General features: G+C 39.4%; 1 protein-coding gene across 3 annotated transcripts in view; it reads left to right on the top strand.

Annotated features, from left to right (window-relative positions):
* The first annotated feature begins 1,090 nt into the window (after positions 1–1,090).
* RBBP6 (RB binding protein 6, ubiquitin ligase) overlaps positions 1,091–19,306 on the top strand; it is a 41,936-nt gene continuing 23,720 nt past the window's right edge. The window contains exons 1-4 of one of the 3 annotated variants that reach the window (XM_084641903.1): positions 1,091–1,739; positions 11,701–11,800; positions 13,609–13,647; positions 15,567–15,603. In XM_084641903.1, coding sequence (XP_084498029.1) covers positions 1,574–1,739; positions 11,701–11,800; positions 13,609–13,647; positions 15,567–15,603 — 342 coding nt within the window. In that variant the 5' untranslated portion in view covers positions 1,091–1,573. The remainder of the gene's footprint in view (positions 1,740–11,700; positions 11,801–13,608; positions 13,648–15,566; positions 15,604–19,306) is intronic. The other 2 variants (XM_084641905.1, XM_084641904.1) reach the window with 2 other exon arrangements.

Raw genomic sequence — 19,306 nt, 5'->3', positions numbered from 1 at the left:
TCCTTTGGCAAGTCTGTCATGTGTCCATCCCACGACTGATATTGGCAGGCTCCCAAGAGCTAATCCATGTAACCTAGTTCTTCTCCAGTGTCAGTTATTTTATTACTACCTTAAGAAAATCACTTACATCGTGTACCAGATTGCTTTTCAGATCTGGTGATTAGTGGTCTGTATATAGCTTTTTTCACAGTATTTTTAACAACCTCTTGTGTATTTACCATTGCTTTGATCTGCCCTTCTTCTGAGCTTCCTAAAAACCCTAACAAATCAGTGGCAATAGAAAGCAGAAAGGATTTTTGATGAAATCTGAAGTTTGCTTCCAAAATCTGCAAGATTTTCACAGGAATTTTAGCCAAAATCATCAGCATAAGGTTTTAGAGTTAACAGCCTACTGCATGAATACAAACTTGTCTACACTAGCCTTTCTTCTGAAATATTTCCTTATCACCAGTTGCAGACCCCTCCTGGAAATGCTAGTGCAGACAAGGTCATAGAGTTGAAGGCCAAAAGGGACCATCCTACCATCTAGATGGGGATGTTTATACCGCTATGGCATGGCGTTAGTAGTCCTTCATGGGTCAGGAGGCCTCAGGAGTCCTGTCTATCCTAAAGGTCCCTCCTTTATTACTAGCAATGAAGTCAAACTAGTGGTACCAACATTGGGTATTTTTGCATGAAAAAGCCTCGTGCAGACTCAGGTTAGCTTACTCAGGCAGGTAACATAGAACTGAGTCTCTTCGGGAGATTTTATTTGCAAGCAGAAGGGCTAGAAACGGGAATTTTTTAGGTGAAATCTTATTTGGGGCGGAATTTAAGGGGTGCTAAATCTGCCTGGGGGTGCAGGGTCCTAGGCAGACTGGAACTTCAGGGGCTTTGAGGAGCTCGGACCCCTCTCCTCCTGCCTGACCCCCAACCCTCCCCTCCCCCACGCCCTCTCTCCTCCTCATCTCGCCCCCCCTTTGCCATTTGCCCCCCCCCACCCGTGTCACGTGACGCCGGAGCAGGCAGCGCCTTTTGTCATAATGCGCCGCATCACGTGAGGAAAAGAGGGCGTGGCGCACTGTGAGGCGCACGCGCAGTGCGGCGCTTCTCGCTCCTCGCCCGTGCGGTTCCTGGCTGGGAAACCCCCTAGTCGAGCGCTGAGGCAGGGGCCGCTGGAGCCGCCATAGCGAGAAGCCGGGCCTCAGCGCGGCTGTGTGAGGAGCCCGAGCCGCACCGTCCGCCCGGCTGGGGTGTGAGGAGGAGGAGGAGCAGCAGCAGCAGCGCCCCCGCCGCCGGGGCCCAGATCGATCGCTGCGGGGCCCAGGCCGGAGCCGCCGCCATGGAGTCCTGAGGCCTCCGGCAGCCCAGCCTGACAGCGCGGGGCCTGGCCATGGCGGAGCGTGGCGGCCTGTGAGCGCTCGCCGGGCCCCGAGCGCGCGCGCGCAGCCCCCCCCCCCACCGAGCAGGCTGCTCGTCGGCCGGGCCCGAGCGGGCCTCAGCTCCCCCCGCAGGCCCCGCCCCGTCCCCGGCGCGGGACCCGTCTCCCCCCTCAGACCGCGGCCCCCGCGCGGAGCAGGCCCCGCCCCCGACCATGTCCTGCGTCCATTACAAGTTCTCCTCCAAGCTCAACTATGACACGGTCACCTTCGACGGGCTCCACATCTCCCTGTGCGACCTCAAGCGCCAGATCATGGGCCGCGAGAAGCTCAAGGCGGCCGACTGCGACCTGCAGATCACCAACGCGCAGACCAAAGAAGGTACGGGGCGGGGCGGGGCGCGGCGGGCACATGGCGCCCCGGGGGGGGACCACTGCCCCTCCCCCCCCGCGGGGGCAATAAACCGAGAGGCCGGCCTGAGGGTGCTCGTCGCTGCGGAGGCCGGCCCGCCGCGGGCTCTGGGGGCTGGGCTGGGCTCGGCTGGGCTCGGCTCGGTCTCGCTCGCGCATCGTCCCCAGTCGCTGAACTGGCTGATCGGCGCTGTTGGGGCGGGAGTCGGAGTTCAGACCCAGCGCCCTCTCCTGCGGCCGCGCAGGGGCGCAAAGTATTTAACAGACGTAAAAGCTAATAAAGGTGGATTTTGGGAACTGAAATCAGTAGATAGGGCTTGGAATGTATGTTCAGGGAGCGTAAAAGGCCACTTCTGTCGTCTTTTTTCCTCTCTCAATAACTACCGCTGACAAATTACGTCCGTTGTCATAGGTAGAGTGCCCGGTTGAATTGGCTGGGCTTTGAGCTGCTGTGGCAAATCCTGAATTCCTTGACCCCGAAGTCTTGATTTCCTAGAACTCTTCTGGGTTTCTTGGTTTATAGGCTGGCAGGGAAACATGGGGCAAAGTTTTATAGTAACAAAGCGCCCGAATTCTACTGGTATCAAAAAAGGAGGTTGAAAGATGCAGAACTTTAATACAATTGGGGAGGATTACTTCCTGAACTACACACTGTGACAATACAGAATCTTTGAGTTAGTTTTGTCTGCTGAGAGATTACAGAATTAGATAATGGTGGTTAGATGGCAGTTATAGAAACTGGGCTCATTGTTAGCTCCTTGGATAAAGAGGAGCTGTTTAGGTTTTTTCTGTAATGTATATTCATGTTATAGTGTTCATTAAATCCTTACAACATGCTTTTCAAAGAGAGAGTCACACACAAACATGTAGATATGTTTGGTTTTGCATTAACAGGTAACTCCCATTCTTTTCTTAATCAAACATAAGACTTACAGTCATTTGGAAGTTCTTTAAGTTCAAACCGTCAATCACTTTTTTATTGTCTGTCTACTTTGCTACAAACTAATTGCATCTGCTCACCTGGTTAAATCCCATTTGAACCTTGATATATTTGGTACATGACCTGTCCTATTGTAAATGGCTTTGTGAATAACACACACACTTCTCAGAAGTTTTTAGAAATACCATTATTTCCATTCAGTGAATAGGGCTGCTGGCTCTGGGGGGATTCTCATTTCATATTTCTCCACAGGAGTCTTAAATTGGTGGATCAGCCATTGGTATAACTTTAGCATCTGATTAAATTTAGAATTCAACTTGCAACAACTTTAAGAAGTGTCTGACTTCTAAAATGCAATATATTACCTTTAAAGGAATGCTACCAATTTAGTCAACTAAAATTGAAAAGTGAAACCTTTGGATGCTATATCTGCCATTGTCTGCCAGCTGTTTCGTGTTTCCTTTCCCTGCTGTGTGAAAGACTCACAGAATATGCAACTGAAACAAAGGCTATCAAATGCATGGGAAACTGAAGATAAATTAAGAAAAAAAAATGTTGTTAGGCCCTGAGCTTTATAGGATTGGACCCTAAAGGTGTTTGTAGTAGAGGCAGGTAAACAATCTTCAGAGAAAAGTGTAACTTTAAAGAGACTCTGACAACGTTGAGGTTAGGGTTTATGGCTCATTCATTTTGAATTTGTATTGATTTGATGAGTTCTTTGTAAAAGGTTAATGTTTTCTTTAGAGAATAAACACAGAATTCCATAATGTTTCACCAGACTGTTAAGTTGAGTGCTTGCCTTCCTAAAAGGAAGTGTTGATTAAAATGGAAGGAACATAACTCAAGTTCCATTCATGGACTGACTAGCATCAGTCTGTTAGTTTTGGTTAGGACTGATAAGTTTTGGATAAGAGGAGGAAAGATAAGACACGGAAATAAATATTGTTAATGTGACTTTAAATCTCTGGAAATGGAATGCTGAAATAGGTGAGAGAGTTTATTTTGTCTGGTATGATTATTCAGGGAGTGTTCATGTAGAACTTGGAGGGAAATGCAAAATGTTGCAAAAAAGTATTGGCTCTTGAAAGCAAAGCTGTATAATAGTAGATTTATAAATACATAAACTTTTCTATTTATCTACCCCAAATCCCTCTGCCTGGTGGCCTTGAGTTTCAGATGCCTAGCCAACTTACTGGTCATAAATTGTAAACTTCTTCAGGATAACAACGAAAAAGATAAAGAAAAATCCTTACAATTCAGCTTCATGTTTTTCATTAAATTCTATTTGATTAGTACTTAAATACTACAGCGTACTTTGTGCTATACAAGACTGAATGAAGGGAGTTTTTGCCCCCAGAGACCTTGCAATTGAGAGGAAAACTCAGGAAAAATTTAGTTTCAAATTATTTTTCTTATTTACTTTTGAGCATTATGGAAGAAGTAAGTTTTTAGGAGTGATAGGAATCAGGTTATGGTGGTGGTTTAGTGAACTAGGATAGTGGTAAAAGATAGTGTGATACCTCAGGGAGAGGTATTATTATGGCTTTGCTTGGATAGGACAGATGCAGTAGTAGACAGGTTTAAGATTCAGCCTTTTTCTTTTTCCCCCTTCTTCCCCCTCTGGTCGCGGATTGAGATTTTTGTGTTAACTAAAGTGGTCTGTTTTATAATTGACTTTCTTTTCCAACCTGATTCAGTTAGGAATATTACAGTCCTTGAAAGCAAGTTGACGTCAAACATTGGGTTGTGATATCGTTGAATAGATATGGCAAGATACACAAGTGAATTAGATGCTATTTACACACACAAATACACATGCACACACACTGGTAAAGTTGTAGGAAAATTTAGTGAGGCTTGTAGGTAAAATGTCCATCTTCATTGCTGCTGTGCAGTTGAGCAGTTGTGCAGCTAAGTGTTTTGTGGATAAGTTAGTGTTGTAAATAGCTTGGATAGATAGAATTGTGTGGTACATCTGCTCATCATGAGGTCTGTTACTACTCAATCCAGGAACATGCATTAATTTTCAAAAGGATCCTCTACCTCTCAGTCCTACCATGCAAAAATGTAGCTGTAGACACTAGGAGATGCAGCAGTATGGCTGAGAGCTTTTTTTGTAGTCCCTATTGTTGAATTAGTGATACTTTTAAAGAAAAGGAGGACTTGTGGCACCTTAGAGACTAACCAATTTATTTGAGCATGATGCATCCGATGAAGTGAGCTGTAGCTCACGAAAGCTCATGCTCAGATAAATTGGTTAGTCTCTAAGGTGCCACAGGTACTCCTTTTCTTTTTGCGAATACGGACTAACACGGCTGTTACTCTGATACTTTTAAAATTACTTCTCAATCAGTGGAAGTATCCATGTCAGATTTTCCTCTCTTCCACTACGGTGTCTAGTGACCTCATATATTTGAGTGAAGTCTTAGTTCAGTGGCCCATATGTAGTCACATTTCATTGATGTATGTTTTAGTTGTGAAGGTGTTCTTTCTCCTTCTTATTACATGAGTTGTCAATAAACATTCAGTTGCAACTGTTGTACTAGCTGTCATGTTCAGCAGATGAATTATATGTAGGTGTACTATGAATATTAAATGCTATAGTTAACAGTAATAAATATGGAGGTTACAACTTCAAATGCACAGAAATTGAGCACTTAACACTTTCTTGATCACTGTCTGCTATAATGTGTACACTATGTCTAATATGGAAGTTGAGTACATAGCCAAAACCAGTACTTGCATACTTTATTAATGCAAGTTTGAATTAATTGGCCAACCCTTCTGTAATTCAATATTTATTGTTTTTAATTGCTGACTTCCTTAGCAGTTTCTCTTTCAAAAATGAAACTACGCAATAGGATCAGAGGATAAGCAACAGCCAAGGTTGTGCATTGTTTCGCTGCAGACAGCTTTCTACAAGGCTGATTTAACAAGGCAGAAACTTCAGTCTGTGGCATTGTATGTATATACTAAACAACTGTTGAACTGATTCTGTAGCACCAATTTAGGCACATGCTCTTTGGTGCTGAATCATGTTAAGAACACATGCTCAGCCTCAAACCACACTAGCGCTTTCTGAACCATTCTAATTACAGTGCCTTATGAATACTTTCCCCACAGTTTCTGACGCAGCTCACAGAAGCAGTGATTTTGGGATACTTGAAGAGACAACTGATACAATGTGGAACAGTAATGGGAGGACTAGTTAAATTTTTTCAGCTAGTTTTCATATGGACTGGCACTAAAACAGTTAGGCTGAAACAACTGAGGATCAAATGGTAAGATGTTCAAGTAAGGTGTTCAAGCTCACACTAAACATTCTCTGAAATTGAAAAAGTAAAACCAGTAAAGTTCAGACTTTGGACGCCCTTCGTATTTCTAAGGTGGTAAATAAGCAGTATGGGACACTTCCTTAAAAGGGAAAAATACCTTTCATGCCCACTTTATACATACACTTACAAAAAGAAAACAAAAATCTATTTCAGATCATACTTTTATAATAAGTGGAGATTTTCAGACAGTACAGAATTAATCAAAAATTGCAGGAGAACCTTAAGATCATGGAATTCATAACTGTCTTTGATTTCATGATTTTCTCCATTAACCAGGTGTTTGGCAGTTTTTCTTGTAGATTTTTTTCAGGAGTTCAGTCTTCTTGAGTAGCAGTTGTTCTTGCCCTACTCCCTTGCCACGCATGGCAAGGGAAATGAGCAGTTCTTCATCCTCTCCTTTGGCCTTCTGTGTACTGGAAAAAATGTGTTTTTGTGTTCTTGTGTTCTTGCATAGTGTTCTTGCAAGCTCTGATGTTTTTTTTTACCACAGTCATCTAATTCTACTCTTTAAAGGAGTAAAAAGGCTTGAGCCCTGTCTAAATTGGTTTCTACCATGCAGCTTTAGTGATGCCACTTAAATGCTATCTACAATACAAAACTTGTTGTGTTAACCACCATTTGATTCCCCCAACACATCTTTAACACATTTTGTATGTATTAAAATGTTTCCAATGGTACACAGGCATTACATCCACTGTATAGATGACCCTTTCTTGAAGAAAGAAAAGGAGTACTTGTGGCACCTTAGAGACTAACCAATTTATTTGAGCATAAGCTTTCATGAGCTAATTGGTTAGTCTCTAAGGTACCACAAGTACTCCTTTTCTTTTTGCTAATACAGACTAACATGGCTGTTACTCTAAAACCTTTCTTGAAGAAAGGCTAACCACTGTGCTAATATCTATTGCAGTGCTCGTGTGGATAGGGATTGCTGGGGTAACATCCCTCAATTGTACAAGTAATCCTCATGCTATGATCTCACAGTGCAGCATTCACTGCCTAGGTGACCTTCGTCAGTCTACTTCCTGAAGTTTCTTGTGTAGGGTCAAGTTGTGCAAATAGCTTTACATACAGAATGGAACTCAAATGTATGTTGTTTCCATGGCGATCAGTTTCTTCTACAACTTTGCTGAAATTATTCTTGTTCTGACAGCAGCATGTTTTGGAGGTGTCCATCATGTGACCATAGAATTAGCTACCTGAGGTTGCTGTGCAAACAACTAATGGCCATATAAGGAGATAAGGCCCAGATGATCTTGGTCATTCATAATAGTGTGAGACTGGGAGTCTGAGTGACTGGTGGAGATGGGCATCACTAGAGGGGAAGGCAATGCCAAGAAAAGGTAAAGGGATTGAACATCCTGTATAATGAGGCCGGAGCTAGTGGCAGTAGGCCTGGTTCAGGGCAAAAAGTGTGCTCCTTTTATAATGAACTGGACAAATTATTTGAGGCTCAACCTTCCAGAGCCACAGAAATACTTCTGCATAGCACAAAGGTCCCATGCATTGCATTGATGGAAGAGGGCTCCATCAACAATTTGGACCACTGGAACATGAAGCTAGTTCTGAAGATGCCAGGCATGTTGCTGACCTCATAGGAACTGTTTTGTGTGCATGAAAGATCCAGAAATAGCAGCCAAGATAGATTGGCAGGACAAGGAATCTGAAAACACAGAGCTCTCAACACCAGGTATATGTCATTTTATTGTAAAATATACTGGTGGGGACAGGGTGTGGGAGTCTGTGACTTAATTATTTGGGGAAGAGTTTTCTGGGTTCTTATGAATATCATTTCTTGAAAGGGCAGATAATAGTCTTACGTGAGGATAGAAATGTCCTCTCCTGCTCCACAAGTCCTTTCTCCACCACCTAGACAGTATAAGCTGTAGCTGATGAGCTTTTTCCATACCTAGTTGCTTTGGTTCTCCCCATAATTCTACAATATTGGCATGCCCCTACATAACTCCCCCACCCTCTGGCTGTATGAGCCATTCTTCCTGTCAGGGTGGAAGTTTGCCTCAGCATGGTGGATTCAAAGAGCAAGAGATGACAATGTTAAAAAAGAAAAAAATCTAAAAATGAGAACTTCACTGTAAAAAAAAAAAAAAAAAGTGTTGGCTGTTTTAAGCTATATAACAGACTGGTGCACCAGATTAGCTGCCATCATCCTAGCAGAAGTTTAAGAGCAGATTTTGACAAGATTCCTTAATAGGAGTGGTGTGTATATGTGTGGAAACGGAAATAGAAGTGAGGTGGCAAAATTGCAAATAACACAATTTAAGTTAGTAAAGACTGAGGAAGACTAACATGAGTACTCTCATCAAGCTGTGGTGATGGGCAGTGTGATGTCAGATGAAATTTAACGTTGACCAACACAAAGTAATGCAAATTGAAGATAATGGTTTGAACAATTCATACTTTACTGCATTTTAAATTAATTCTCCTCAGGAAAAGATCCGGGCATTATTGTGGACAGCTCAATTAAGACTTCTGCTCAGTGTGTAGCAACAGTCAAAAAAGCATCTATTCAAATAAATTAGCAATGGAGTTAGCAGCTTCTCCCTTCATTTCCTAAGGAACTCCTTTATCCCCAAATGCTGGTTAAATGGTTTCAAGTGTTGTGTTTTCCTGTAATAAGTAAACATTGGTAGACCAGCACCTATCCCCTCAATTCCATTCTTGGCCTTAATCTAGCACCCTAATGAACCCTCTTTCTTATAAATGTTTTGAATTCATTGAGTCTAATCCAGGAAGAAAATTACTTGTAAGAAGGTATTAAAATTTGAAACTGAATTTATTTCTGTTGCACGTCTTGGTATTCCTAGGGTTAGGGATCGATGAGTATTGCTATGGTTAACTCATTCCTTATTTTTCACTATAGTGGCCACACCAGTAGGATGGATGTCCCAGAAGAGGCATGGTGTCATGCAGAATAGATTCACAGTGGTGAAATATCTGTCAGTGTACTGGTTCAAGGAACACAAAATGAGGGCCAATTTGCAATATAGGGCAAAGCACAATGAGGCAGGACTATTTCAGGAAGAGGAGAAATTAGAATGGGAGACAGAGTTCTAAAGGGAAACGTTCAACTGATGCAAAGTGTTCAGGAAAATGACTCTGTTGATCGAACAACTGATCCCTGCATTGCCTGTAAAACACAACATTAAATTAGGATAATAGTTATGAGGCTGCCACCTACTCTTCAGCTCCCTTGCTTTCTATTCCTCTGGCAACTCGCGCCTTTAGAAGCCAATGGAAAGGAAAATTGGAATCCCAGTAAGATAATTTGTGAATGAATGTCTGTTACCTTTCATGTTGTACAAATGTTACTTTGTTTTGTTTTTGCAGCTGACTTGCAAATGTTTGTATAATAAAACATTTTCTTAAAAATAAAGGCTTTGTGCATCAAGCATTATGTTCTTTAATAGGAATACATGAATTCACTCCTCCATGAAACTTCCTCACCAGAACTAATACAAATCACTAATAAAGCATGAGAAAAACCAATGCATTAAAATCACCAAGAGTATAAGCTCACAACTGAAAGGCACTTCACAGAAGCAGCTGTCAGTTACTATTCTCTGGTACATGAAATCACTCCTCCATAAATTCATCCACTATACAAATCAAGATAACTGGATAATTAAATGCCAAACACAAGAAGCCCACAGCAAAGAAATATAAATGGCTAAAAATAAAACAATATTTACTTCGCTGAACCAACAGTTTAAAAGTGTGTGTATACAAAGCATTTCTGAAGAGGATTGCACAATGTTTATATTTAAGTGACAGTCTCAGATGCAACTGCTTGTGTGTCCAGATGTGCATAGGTTGCTGCATAGCTAGTTGCCTACTTCTTCAGCTCTCCATAAAAGACTACCTTTGTTTTAATATATGTTTAAAAATGCAGCAGGCAGATGTTACATTGGTCACTGAACTGCCTTTGGAGGTCAACAAACATCTCCATTTTATTTTTAGTCTCACAAAACCTTATGCTTCTCTAGCCACCACCATGCGCACCTGATGTGTATGTTTGAATTGATATCTCTTCAGTCTGGTGTAATCTGGGAATAGATTAATTAGAAATAGAGGAAACGGGCATGTGGGATCACCAGAATCACAGTGGGGACAAATGCCACTGTCAGCGTTGTAGTCCTACTCTGCCCATCTTTTAGAAGTCCGGCTGTTTGAAAAATTGTGCATCTTGCACTTTGCCTGGCCACCCTATATAAATAACCAGGAAACTGTCATAAGTCTCTCAAAGCCATGTCACAATTGAGCAGTAACTTTCTCTGTTAATCTACGTTTTGGACTTAATATGGGAATATGAATTCACAGATTGGGCACATGAGTTCCCTCAATAGCGCCTGCACTGTTCAGGAATCCCAGTTGTTTGAATTTCTCAATGATCATTGGCACACTACACTGTCTTGATCTTGATCCCACTATGTCTTCCCCTATATGCCTCCATGACTAATAATTTAGCCATGTTTCCTGAACCCAGACTGATGTCCACTGTGTTGAAACCATTTGGGGTGGGGTAGCCAGCTGCCATAGAGAGTCAGACCTCTTTCATGGCAAGAAGTTTCATCCTGAGCAAGCTAAATTAGTCTTGGAAACTCAGTTACCACTCACTGTTACACTATAGCAGAGGTAGTCCCAAAACTCACATTTTGAATCTGAAAGTAACCTGATGTTGGGTATTGTTTTTTAAAGACTTGCAGGTTTATGTGAGCTTGAGGTTAGATCAGAATATGTTTCACAAAGACAAATTCAACACTATGTAGAACTTATTTTAAATGTTTAGCTTTTTAAAGTGTTAAGTCTTTCTTTTTGCTAAACCTACGATTTTGTCTTAAAGTGGTTTTACTTTGAAAAGTGAATCTATCTACAAGGGGCATTGTGGAGTTTTTCTCAATTACTTCCTAGACAGTTGCTTAGTTTAAGAAAGAATAGACACATTTCCATAATTAAAAGAAATCCAGTTTAAACCGTTAATACAGACTTTCTTCTACTTTGTTTTCAATCCAAACATCAAGTACTGAAAGTGAAACTGATGGCATTGATTTTTATTGAGCTTGAAGAAATGCCAAAAATAAACACAATAGTGATAAATTGGCTTTTTTAAATTTTCACTTTTAATATTCAAACATATTTTTAGTAACTTAAGTAAATAAACGCATTATAGCATATTTAAGTTTGAAAGTTAAAAGATTACTATTCCGAACTGCCTGCCATGCAAACTCTACTTCAGATCTATATTCACTGTAGCTTTTGCATAGTTACCAGTTCAGTTATGAAGATGTTATGGGCCAAGCTGTCCTCATTTTACAGTGAAATCCTACATTTGCCATGGGTTGGATCTCTTGAGTAAGAAAGTACCTGTTTAGTCACCTTTCTGATTATAACACTGTAGAACTTGCCTGTGTGTGTGTTTGCAACAACCCTCTAGAATTGGTGGTCAATTAATAGAAATCTACTATTTATTTGTGTGGATTAATTTTAACCTTTTCAGTATTTATTTTAAAATTCTGGGTTTGGTTTTTCTCAGTTAAATGAATTCTTCTAAATACCTAACAAATTGCATATGAAAAAGAGAAATGTGTTTTTTTGGGAATGGAAATTGATCTTTCTTACCGCATTTTTACTCTTTTCAGAATATACAGATGATAGTGCCCTGATTCCTAAGAACTCATCTGTAATTGTTAGAAGAATCCCTATTGGAGGAGTTAAATCTACAAGCAAAACATATGTCATGTAGGTATTCATAAAATCAAATACTCTATCAGGTGTTGCGGCTATTAGACTTTGGTAATGAATAGTTTGCTAGAAACATTCAAATGTGTCTAGGTTTTCTTCTTTTCATAAGAGTTACTACTGGTTCACGTTGTAGCTGAAAGCATGAGACCTGTAACCTCTTGATCTTTGCCAGAGGGATGGCTTGAATATCTAGCCTTCTTGGGACTCCAGATTCTAGTCCCACCATTACATTCTGAGGTAGATAGAGTTCTGTTCAGTTTACTCTGTGAGTTGGTCTTTTGGTTGTGCCCTTAAACTGAGGCCCTTTTTGCTCTATATTGACAGGAAAGATTTCATAGCACTTTTTATAAGAAAAACCTATAATGCTTGGCCAAAGTTTTCCCCTCTCTCATCTCTTATGCATGTTTGTGTGTGTGTGTAATATATATATATATACGCACTCATTCCCATGTCAGAGATGACTACTTGTCAGTAAGTGAATGGGTGTACTTCTGTCTTGGGACAGGGCAGGACAAGTACTTTACCAACAAACAACTAGTATTAGTATTGGCAACAATCATGGAGTCTTTCATAGAAACCATACTGGAAAGACCAAGGTCCACCATTCTGTATATCTTCCAAACACAGGAGGTTTTATGGGGGATATGCCCGCCAGATTCCAAGAGACAATCACTGCTTCAGTGGAAGGCAAAAAGAACAAGGTTCCCAAATGTGTGTGGTGAGGGAGGTGATAATCCCTCCCCACCCTGAAATTCAGTAATCAGGTCAGCCATTTTGCATGTGAACAAGATTAAAAGATTTTCATTAATTCTGTTTTATACTATGTTACCATTGAGCGCCAAATGTCTGTTTTCCCTGTTAATCCCAGTGTGGAGTAACAGATGTAGTGTTGGCTAAAATGTCAGAAATTCCAAAGAATGAAGTCAGGATTGCAGGTTGCTTGTTACCCTTCTTTCCTCCTGTATTATCCCACTTCTACATTAGTTTCACTAGCTTTGTTTGAATGAGTCATTTTAATCTGTGGCTGAGCAGACAGCATCTTCCTGGTGCTTCAATGCTATTCCAAAGTAAAGTGTTAGATAGTAACAGATAAGTTATTGAATAGAATAAGTATCTGGATAGAAATCTGTAGGGGGTACAAAAAGAATGGTGCATCTTGCTCTCTCCATAAAGGCTGCCCATTGCTTCTGTGGTGCTTCTAGCCTAACAAGTAGAAGGCAAAGTGCAGAAGTGACTCCTGAGTAGTTGCATACTGTGTGCCGATTTAATTATTAAGCTGCTCATTAGTATAGTTAACTTAAAAATAAGCAGTTTTGAGATTTCAAGCCCAGAACTACAGTATTGTTGTATGCAATGCCTTTCAAAATTTACTGTTCATCTTGTAGCATGTTCTTCAAGGTAAACACATTGATCAACAAATGTGTGGTGTATATCTTAAAGAACTTCCTCACCTATCCCCACCTTTGGGATGTCGTTACCTCTGATTTGATTGTGAGCCTGGAACAGTTTTCCTAGTAGTGACTGTTGTAAGCACAAGTCCTACATGCATAAATAAATTCCATGCGAGGCATTAAACTGCCTCAGCTCATGGGAGACTTTTCGCAACTTCATTAATTAAATATACAACTCTTATTAACAATACCAACAATTGCATGCCTAGTTCTCTAAGTAGTTTGCAGATCCAGAATCAATATGTAGAACCTCAACACACTTTCAAATGTAATAAAGGAATTCCTAAATACTGTAGAATATTCAGGATTTATTTTGAGCAAATTCTGGTAATTAAGACTTTTTTTTTGTCACAGGACTCCTAAACCGCACAAAATCCTAGAAACTTCTTTCAGGTGATGTTTCTACTACTACTTTTAGTCAATATAGCATATATAAAAGGTTTACTATCTGGGCACTTTCGTGGCTAAAATCAGCAGATCCCTCACCAGGGTGTTTGGGCTTCCACAAAGAAATCCTGTATGAGTACCACATTGCTGAGGATTTATAGTATTATTCACTGTACCTCAAACATTCTACTTTTTAGCACAATTCTTACAAGTTAAAATTCACATTTCAAACAATAGAATCCAATAATATTTCAATATCAGACACATTTCAAACAATAGAAATGTTGGGCTGAAGGGACCTTGAGGTAATCTAGCCCATCCCCCCATGCTGAGGCAGGACCAAGTATACCTCTACACCATCCCTGACCCAGTGTTTGTCTAACCTGTTCTTAAAAACCTCCAATGATAGGGATTCCATGATTTTCCTTGGTAATCTATTCTGGTACTTTCCTAACCTTATAGTTAGGTTAGATGCTAGGAAGATTTTTCTGAGTCTCCCTTGCTGCAGATTAAGCTTCTTGTTCTCCCTTCAGTGGACATTGCGAACAATTGATCACTGTCCTCTTTATAACATCCCTTAGCCTATTTGAAGACTATCCGGTCCCCCTCAGTCATCTTTTCTCAAGACTAAACATGGCCAGTTTTTTTTACCTTTCATCATAGGTCAAGTTTTCTAAACCTTTTATCATTTTTGTTGTTCTCCTCTGGACTCTACAATTTGTCCACATCTTTCCTAAAGTGTGGCACCCAAAACTGAGCACAATATTCCAGCTAACGCTTCACCATGTCAAATAGAGTGGAACAACTATCTCCTGCATTTTACATACATGCACCTATTAATACATCCCAGAATATTAGCCTTTTTTTGCAACTGCATCACATATTGGTTCATACTTAGTTTGTGATGTAGTATAATCCCTGGATCCTTTCTGCCGTACTATTGCCTGGCCAGCTATTCCTCAGTTTGTGTTTATGCATTTGATTTTTCTTTCCTAAGTGTAGCACTTGGCATTTTCTTTATTGAATTTCATCTTGTTGATTTCAGATTGATTCTCCAATTTGTGTAGGTCACTTTGAGTTTTAATCCTGTCCTCCAAAGTGCTTGCAATCACTCCCAGCTTGTCATCCCCAGATTTTATAAGCATACTCTGCATTCCATTATCTAAGTCATTAATGAAAATGTTGAAAAATACCAGACCCAGGACAGACCCTTGCAGAACCCAGCTAGCTATATCCTCCCAGTTTGACAGTGAACCATTGATAACTACTCTTAGTACCGTTTTTCAGCCATTTGTTCACCCCTTTATGATTTCATCTAGAGCATATTTCCCTAGTTTGTTTGAGAATGTCATGCGAGACTGTGTCAAACGCCTTACTAAAATCACAATATATCATGTCTACTACTTCCTCCCTTCCACTAGGCCAATAACTGTCTAGACTACCACTCTTTTTCAGAAGCTAGAATAATAATCAAATACAGTCAGTGAGACTCAGAGCTGATCCGTAGTATAACTGCATTAGGAATGTCAGAGTTGTTTGGATACTGTAAGCCCCTGCTTAGATAGGGGATAGTCTGAGAATACAGAATTGTAGCATGAAGCAGTTCATATTTAGGATCATTAATATGTTGGCAATTGTCCAAATGCAGACTTGTTGAATTTTAAATTCAATTTTTACTAAATAAATTTTATTCCACAAACATGAGTCTTACAATATTTGTTTTGAAAATACAAAATATAAATGTAACTTCAAAGTAATGCTGTGACGCCCAAGGGAGAACAGTTTCTCTAGTCACCTAAATTTCTATATTCACTAAATTATCAGAACATATAATATTGGTAATCACAGCATAGTATGTTTTCATTGTTTGTTTGAAGGATGTAAACAGTGTTCTTATTCTGACAACTTTTTATTTCTTCTTCTAGAAGTCGAACTGAACCAGTGAGTGGAACTTCAAAAGCAGTATGTAAAAACACAATCTCACACTTTTTTCCTACACACTGCACTTAATTATAAACAATAATGTAGCAAATTAATTTTCTAAACATTAACTTAAATTTTAACTTCCAACAAAGCACAGTATATATTGTAAATACAATGTATTTGATGCAAAATAGTAAAAATATTGAGTAATGCCATCATTTGCACACTTTTAATGTGAATACTAGTATTTGTGCCAAGTAATGCATTGTATTTCATATTGAATATGCTAGAATACTTCCTGTATGACTCTGTGTTGTACAGATAATGTATGATCAATTTCAGATCATGAAGGTTCAAGGTTTGCACAATTGAACATGGTGCCATGTTCTACATCTGTCTGTCTATAGTTAGTAATATGTATGTTTGTACAGGTTGTTGTGTGCTTTTTTGTTTCTTGCAATAAAAATGTTTGGAGTGTATTTTTTGCCATTTTCACATTGTATCACTTAGCTTTTGTTTTCAATACTTTTTTTGCCTAATGGTTTTTGAAAATGTTATCAAAAACCACTGAGAAACCATTATTGTTAAACTTGGTATTGTTTCTTACTTTTTGACTTGGGGTTCAAACAAATGCTGAACCAAATATATCCCAGCATTTCGGGAGGGGGCGCATTTCTGTGCAGCTAAATGGCTCATTTTGCTGTCCTTAAATACTTGAATATTTACATTCCATAAAACTGTGAGATTAAAAAGGAGTGTTTGGGCGCCTCTAAATACATAAATGTCTTGAAACAGTTGCCATGAATTTGACTAACTTTTGGTACACAAAGTGGTATTCTAAAGTTCTGCATTTGATTCTTCCACTTTCTGTGATATACAGTTTAGTATGTCTGCAGACTAAAGTATCTAAAACTTGGTGTAGGAATTTCAGCTAATTAGTCATCTTGTCTGCTAGACCCTTGTGCAATCCAGGTGAAGCCCCCTACCAACCTCCTTAACTCTGACCTGCAGGACATTTTCTGATCTGGGTCAATTCTGAGTTGGATGCTTCTTAAGCTGTTAGTGACCAAGCCTTTCTTTAGTATACCACCACTTCTGCTTTTACAGTTGAAAAAGGGGCTGCATTTTTCTTTAGGTTTGACACACTGATTGTTAGTCTGTTGCAAAATACAGAATTATAGTTACACAAACAAATATTTAACTGGTTATGGTGTAGACTTTGACTTGCTGATTGGGTTGAATATTGTGCATAATTCAAACATTTCAAAATAGTCCTAATTAGTATTCAGAATTATTACTTGGTGTTTATTTTTCATTTTTCTTTAAGTACAACTGATTTTTATCTAGAATGGTATGAGGCATTACACTAACCCTGGATCATTGGATCTGATTGCTTGATAAGCTTTTAAAAAAACAGAATCTAGAAATTCCTACCTTTAGGTCGGTGGTCTGTGAAGAATATAGCCTCCATTTCTCAAGAAATGTAACAATAAATCTAAAATCCTAGTCTTTTGTACTTGTGGTATTAACATCTTTAAAATCCTAATCCCGCAGTCCAAAATTCTGTCAGCAGTTGGTTCAAATTGGTTTTTAGACATACTTATGTCTCAGCGCTCGCTCAAATTAGCTTGACTGGCCCAGCGACCCTAGAAGTTAATGTAATGCATTTATGTGAACCACATTTACAGTATTTGGTCTAATTCAGATGAGTTTTTATTTCTTGAAAACAGTTCTTTTCCTTTTTGTTTACTAGCATGTGTATGAACACAGATCACATGTTCATAAATAAAGTTAACATTCTTTTAGCCTTGTGTGTTCCCTGGCATCTCTGTATTACATTTCTAAGTAGCATCTTATTATGAGCTGATATAGATTTCTCATCAGTTTTAAAAAATATACTTTAAAGAATGGCTGTATTAATTCTAATTAGAACTATTTAAATTAAAATGGAAGCAAAGGAAAAATATTCCCTCTTGTCTTGTTGGCATGATTGGACGCTATTTAGGTTGTGGGCAGAAAAAAATCAATTGGGGCCTGATCTTGCCAGTCCTCTACATATGCAGTTTCTGTTAATGATCATACCTAACTCTTAGTGCTTTTCATCTTTAAATCTCAAAGACAGTAGGGGTTCAATCCTTGCAGTATCCAGGATAAGTCACTTCCAGTGATGTGGGCACACTTATTACCTGTAATTGCCCAGCACAACCTAAAATCAGGGACAAATTCTGTCCTTAGTTATATGTGCACAACTCCCATTGCACGTATCTAAAAGCAGAACTTGGCTCCAGTGTACTAGGATTAAGTTAATTGAAAGCTGACACACTAAAAACAAAACCTAGGGCAGCAAGTTTAAAATGGGTTAGTATACCTGATATAAATTCAAGTAATTTGATGATTATCTTGACTGATTATTTCTGCATTTCTTGCTCTTTGTGTGTTAATATCCTCCTACACTGTGCCCATTCTGACATTGTCACAATATGATTTAGGGTTTTGAACCTTTGTTTTAAAACTGGTGACTACCTTATTAGTATCAGAGTGTCAGTAGCAAAAAGAAGCCTTAATCAGAATCAGTACCCCCATTGTCTTAGGTGCTGTAGAAATACAGAAAACAGTCCTTTGCTCAGAGCACAAGTCACTAAAATGCAGCTGAAATCCTGGTTGGCCAATTCTTCAGTTAACTTGAATCCTGAGTATTGTAGGCCTTATAATTGAAACGGAAATCCCTATAGTTCTCCAACAGTGGTCTATGTGTAAAGTTTGGGATTGAATGGTTTGTTGTCCTTCTCACCTCTTTCCTCCCCCCCCCCAACTCTACTCCAGTTCCTCTGAGCAGTTTTCTGGTGACATGGGATCCAATCCAATCATTCACCTTTTTTATTATTCGAGTTCTACTACAGTATCAGGTCTGTTCTGTTGTACTCTCACCTGGAGTCACAAGAACCTTGGACATGTAGGTTCCATGTGTCTGAATCCAGTGGCTGGCAGGAAGCTTGACCACATACTATAGTAGAAATTTTGAAAAAGTTGACAGCAAAAAGGAGAAGAATACAAAACAGGCCGGGAGGCCACCAGGAGATACTCGGACATTAAATCAACTATTCACTCCCTCTGGTGGTAATTTAATGTTCAGGAATAACACCATTACCCCCTTCCTTAAGAGATCAGGTCAGACTTGTGTCTAAAACCATTAATGCTTTTGCATGAGAAAATTTTATCTGTTATGTTATCTTGCTGTGCTCAAGGTAGAAAATATAACCGATTTAGAAAAGCTATCCATTGGACTCTTGCAGTTGTACTATTAAACACTGAGAAGTCTAGCATTGGCAAAAAATTGATAAAACATTCCTAACACTTCATAAATTGTTAAACACAGAAGCTCAGAAACTAGTTTTATCGGCTGTAATTGTAAACCAGAGCCCTCTTTATTTCCACATGTAAAAAGGAGGGACTTCTGAAACCTCCGCTTTCTGGTTATTTAACTACATTTCCTTTTTTAACCTAATTGAATGTAGAGCATCACAACATAGCATATCGAGATTTTATAACAGACTGAAATTTTCTTAAATTGAAATTTATAATAAAAAATTCGCAAAGCTTTACCATTGAAAAGGGGCTTCATATTCTGAGTCTTCTAATTCTTCCCCTCCATGGAATATTTTCAGGAGTATCATTTCTTGAAGTCTTTGTGACAATTCTGTAAAAATCCGTGTATAAGTTGTGTTGCAAGTACTGCTCATGT

The sequence above is a fragment of the Lepidochelys olivacea genome (genome assembly GCF_965140295.1).
Source record: "Lepidochelys olivacea isolate rLepOli2 genome assembly, chromosome: 10".
NCBI classification, from domain to species: domain Eukaryota; kingdom Metazoa; phylum Chordata; order Testudines; family Cheloniidae; genus Lepidochelys; species Lepidochelys olivacea.
This window is presented reverse-complemented; position numbering and strand designations above follow the sequence as displayed.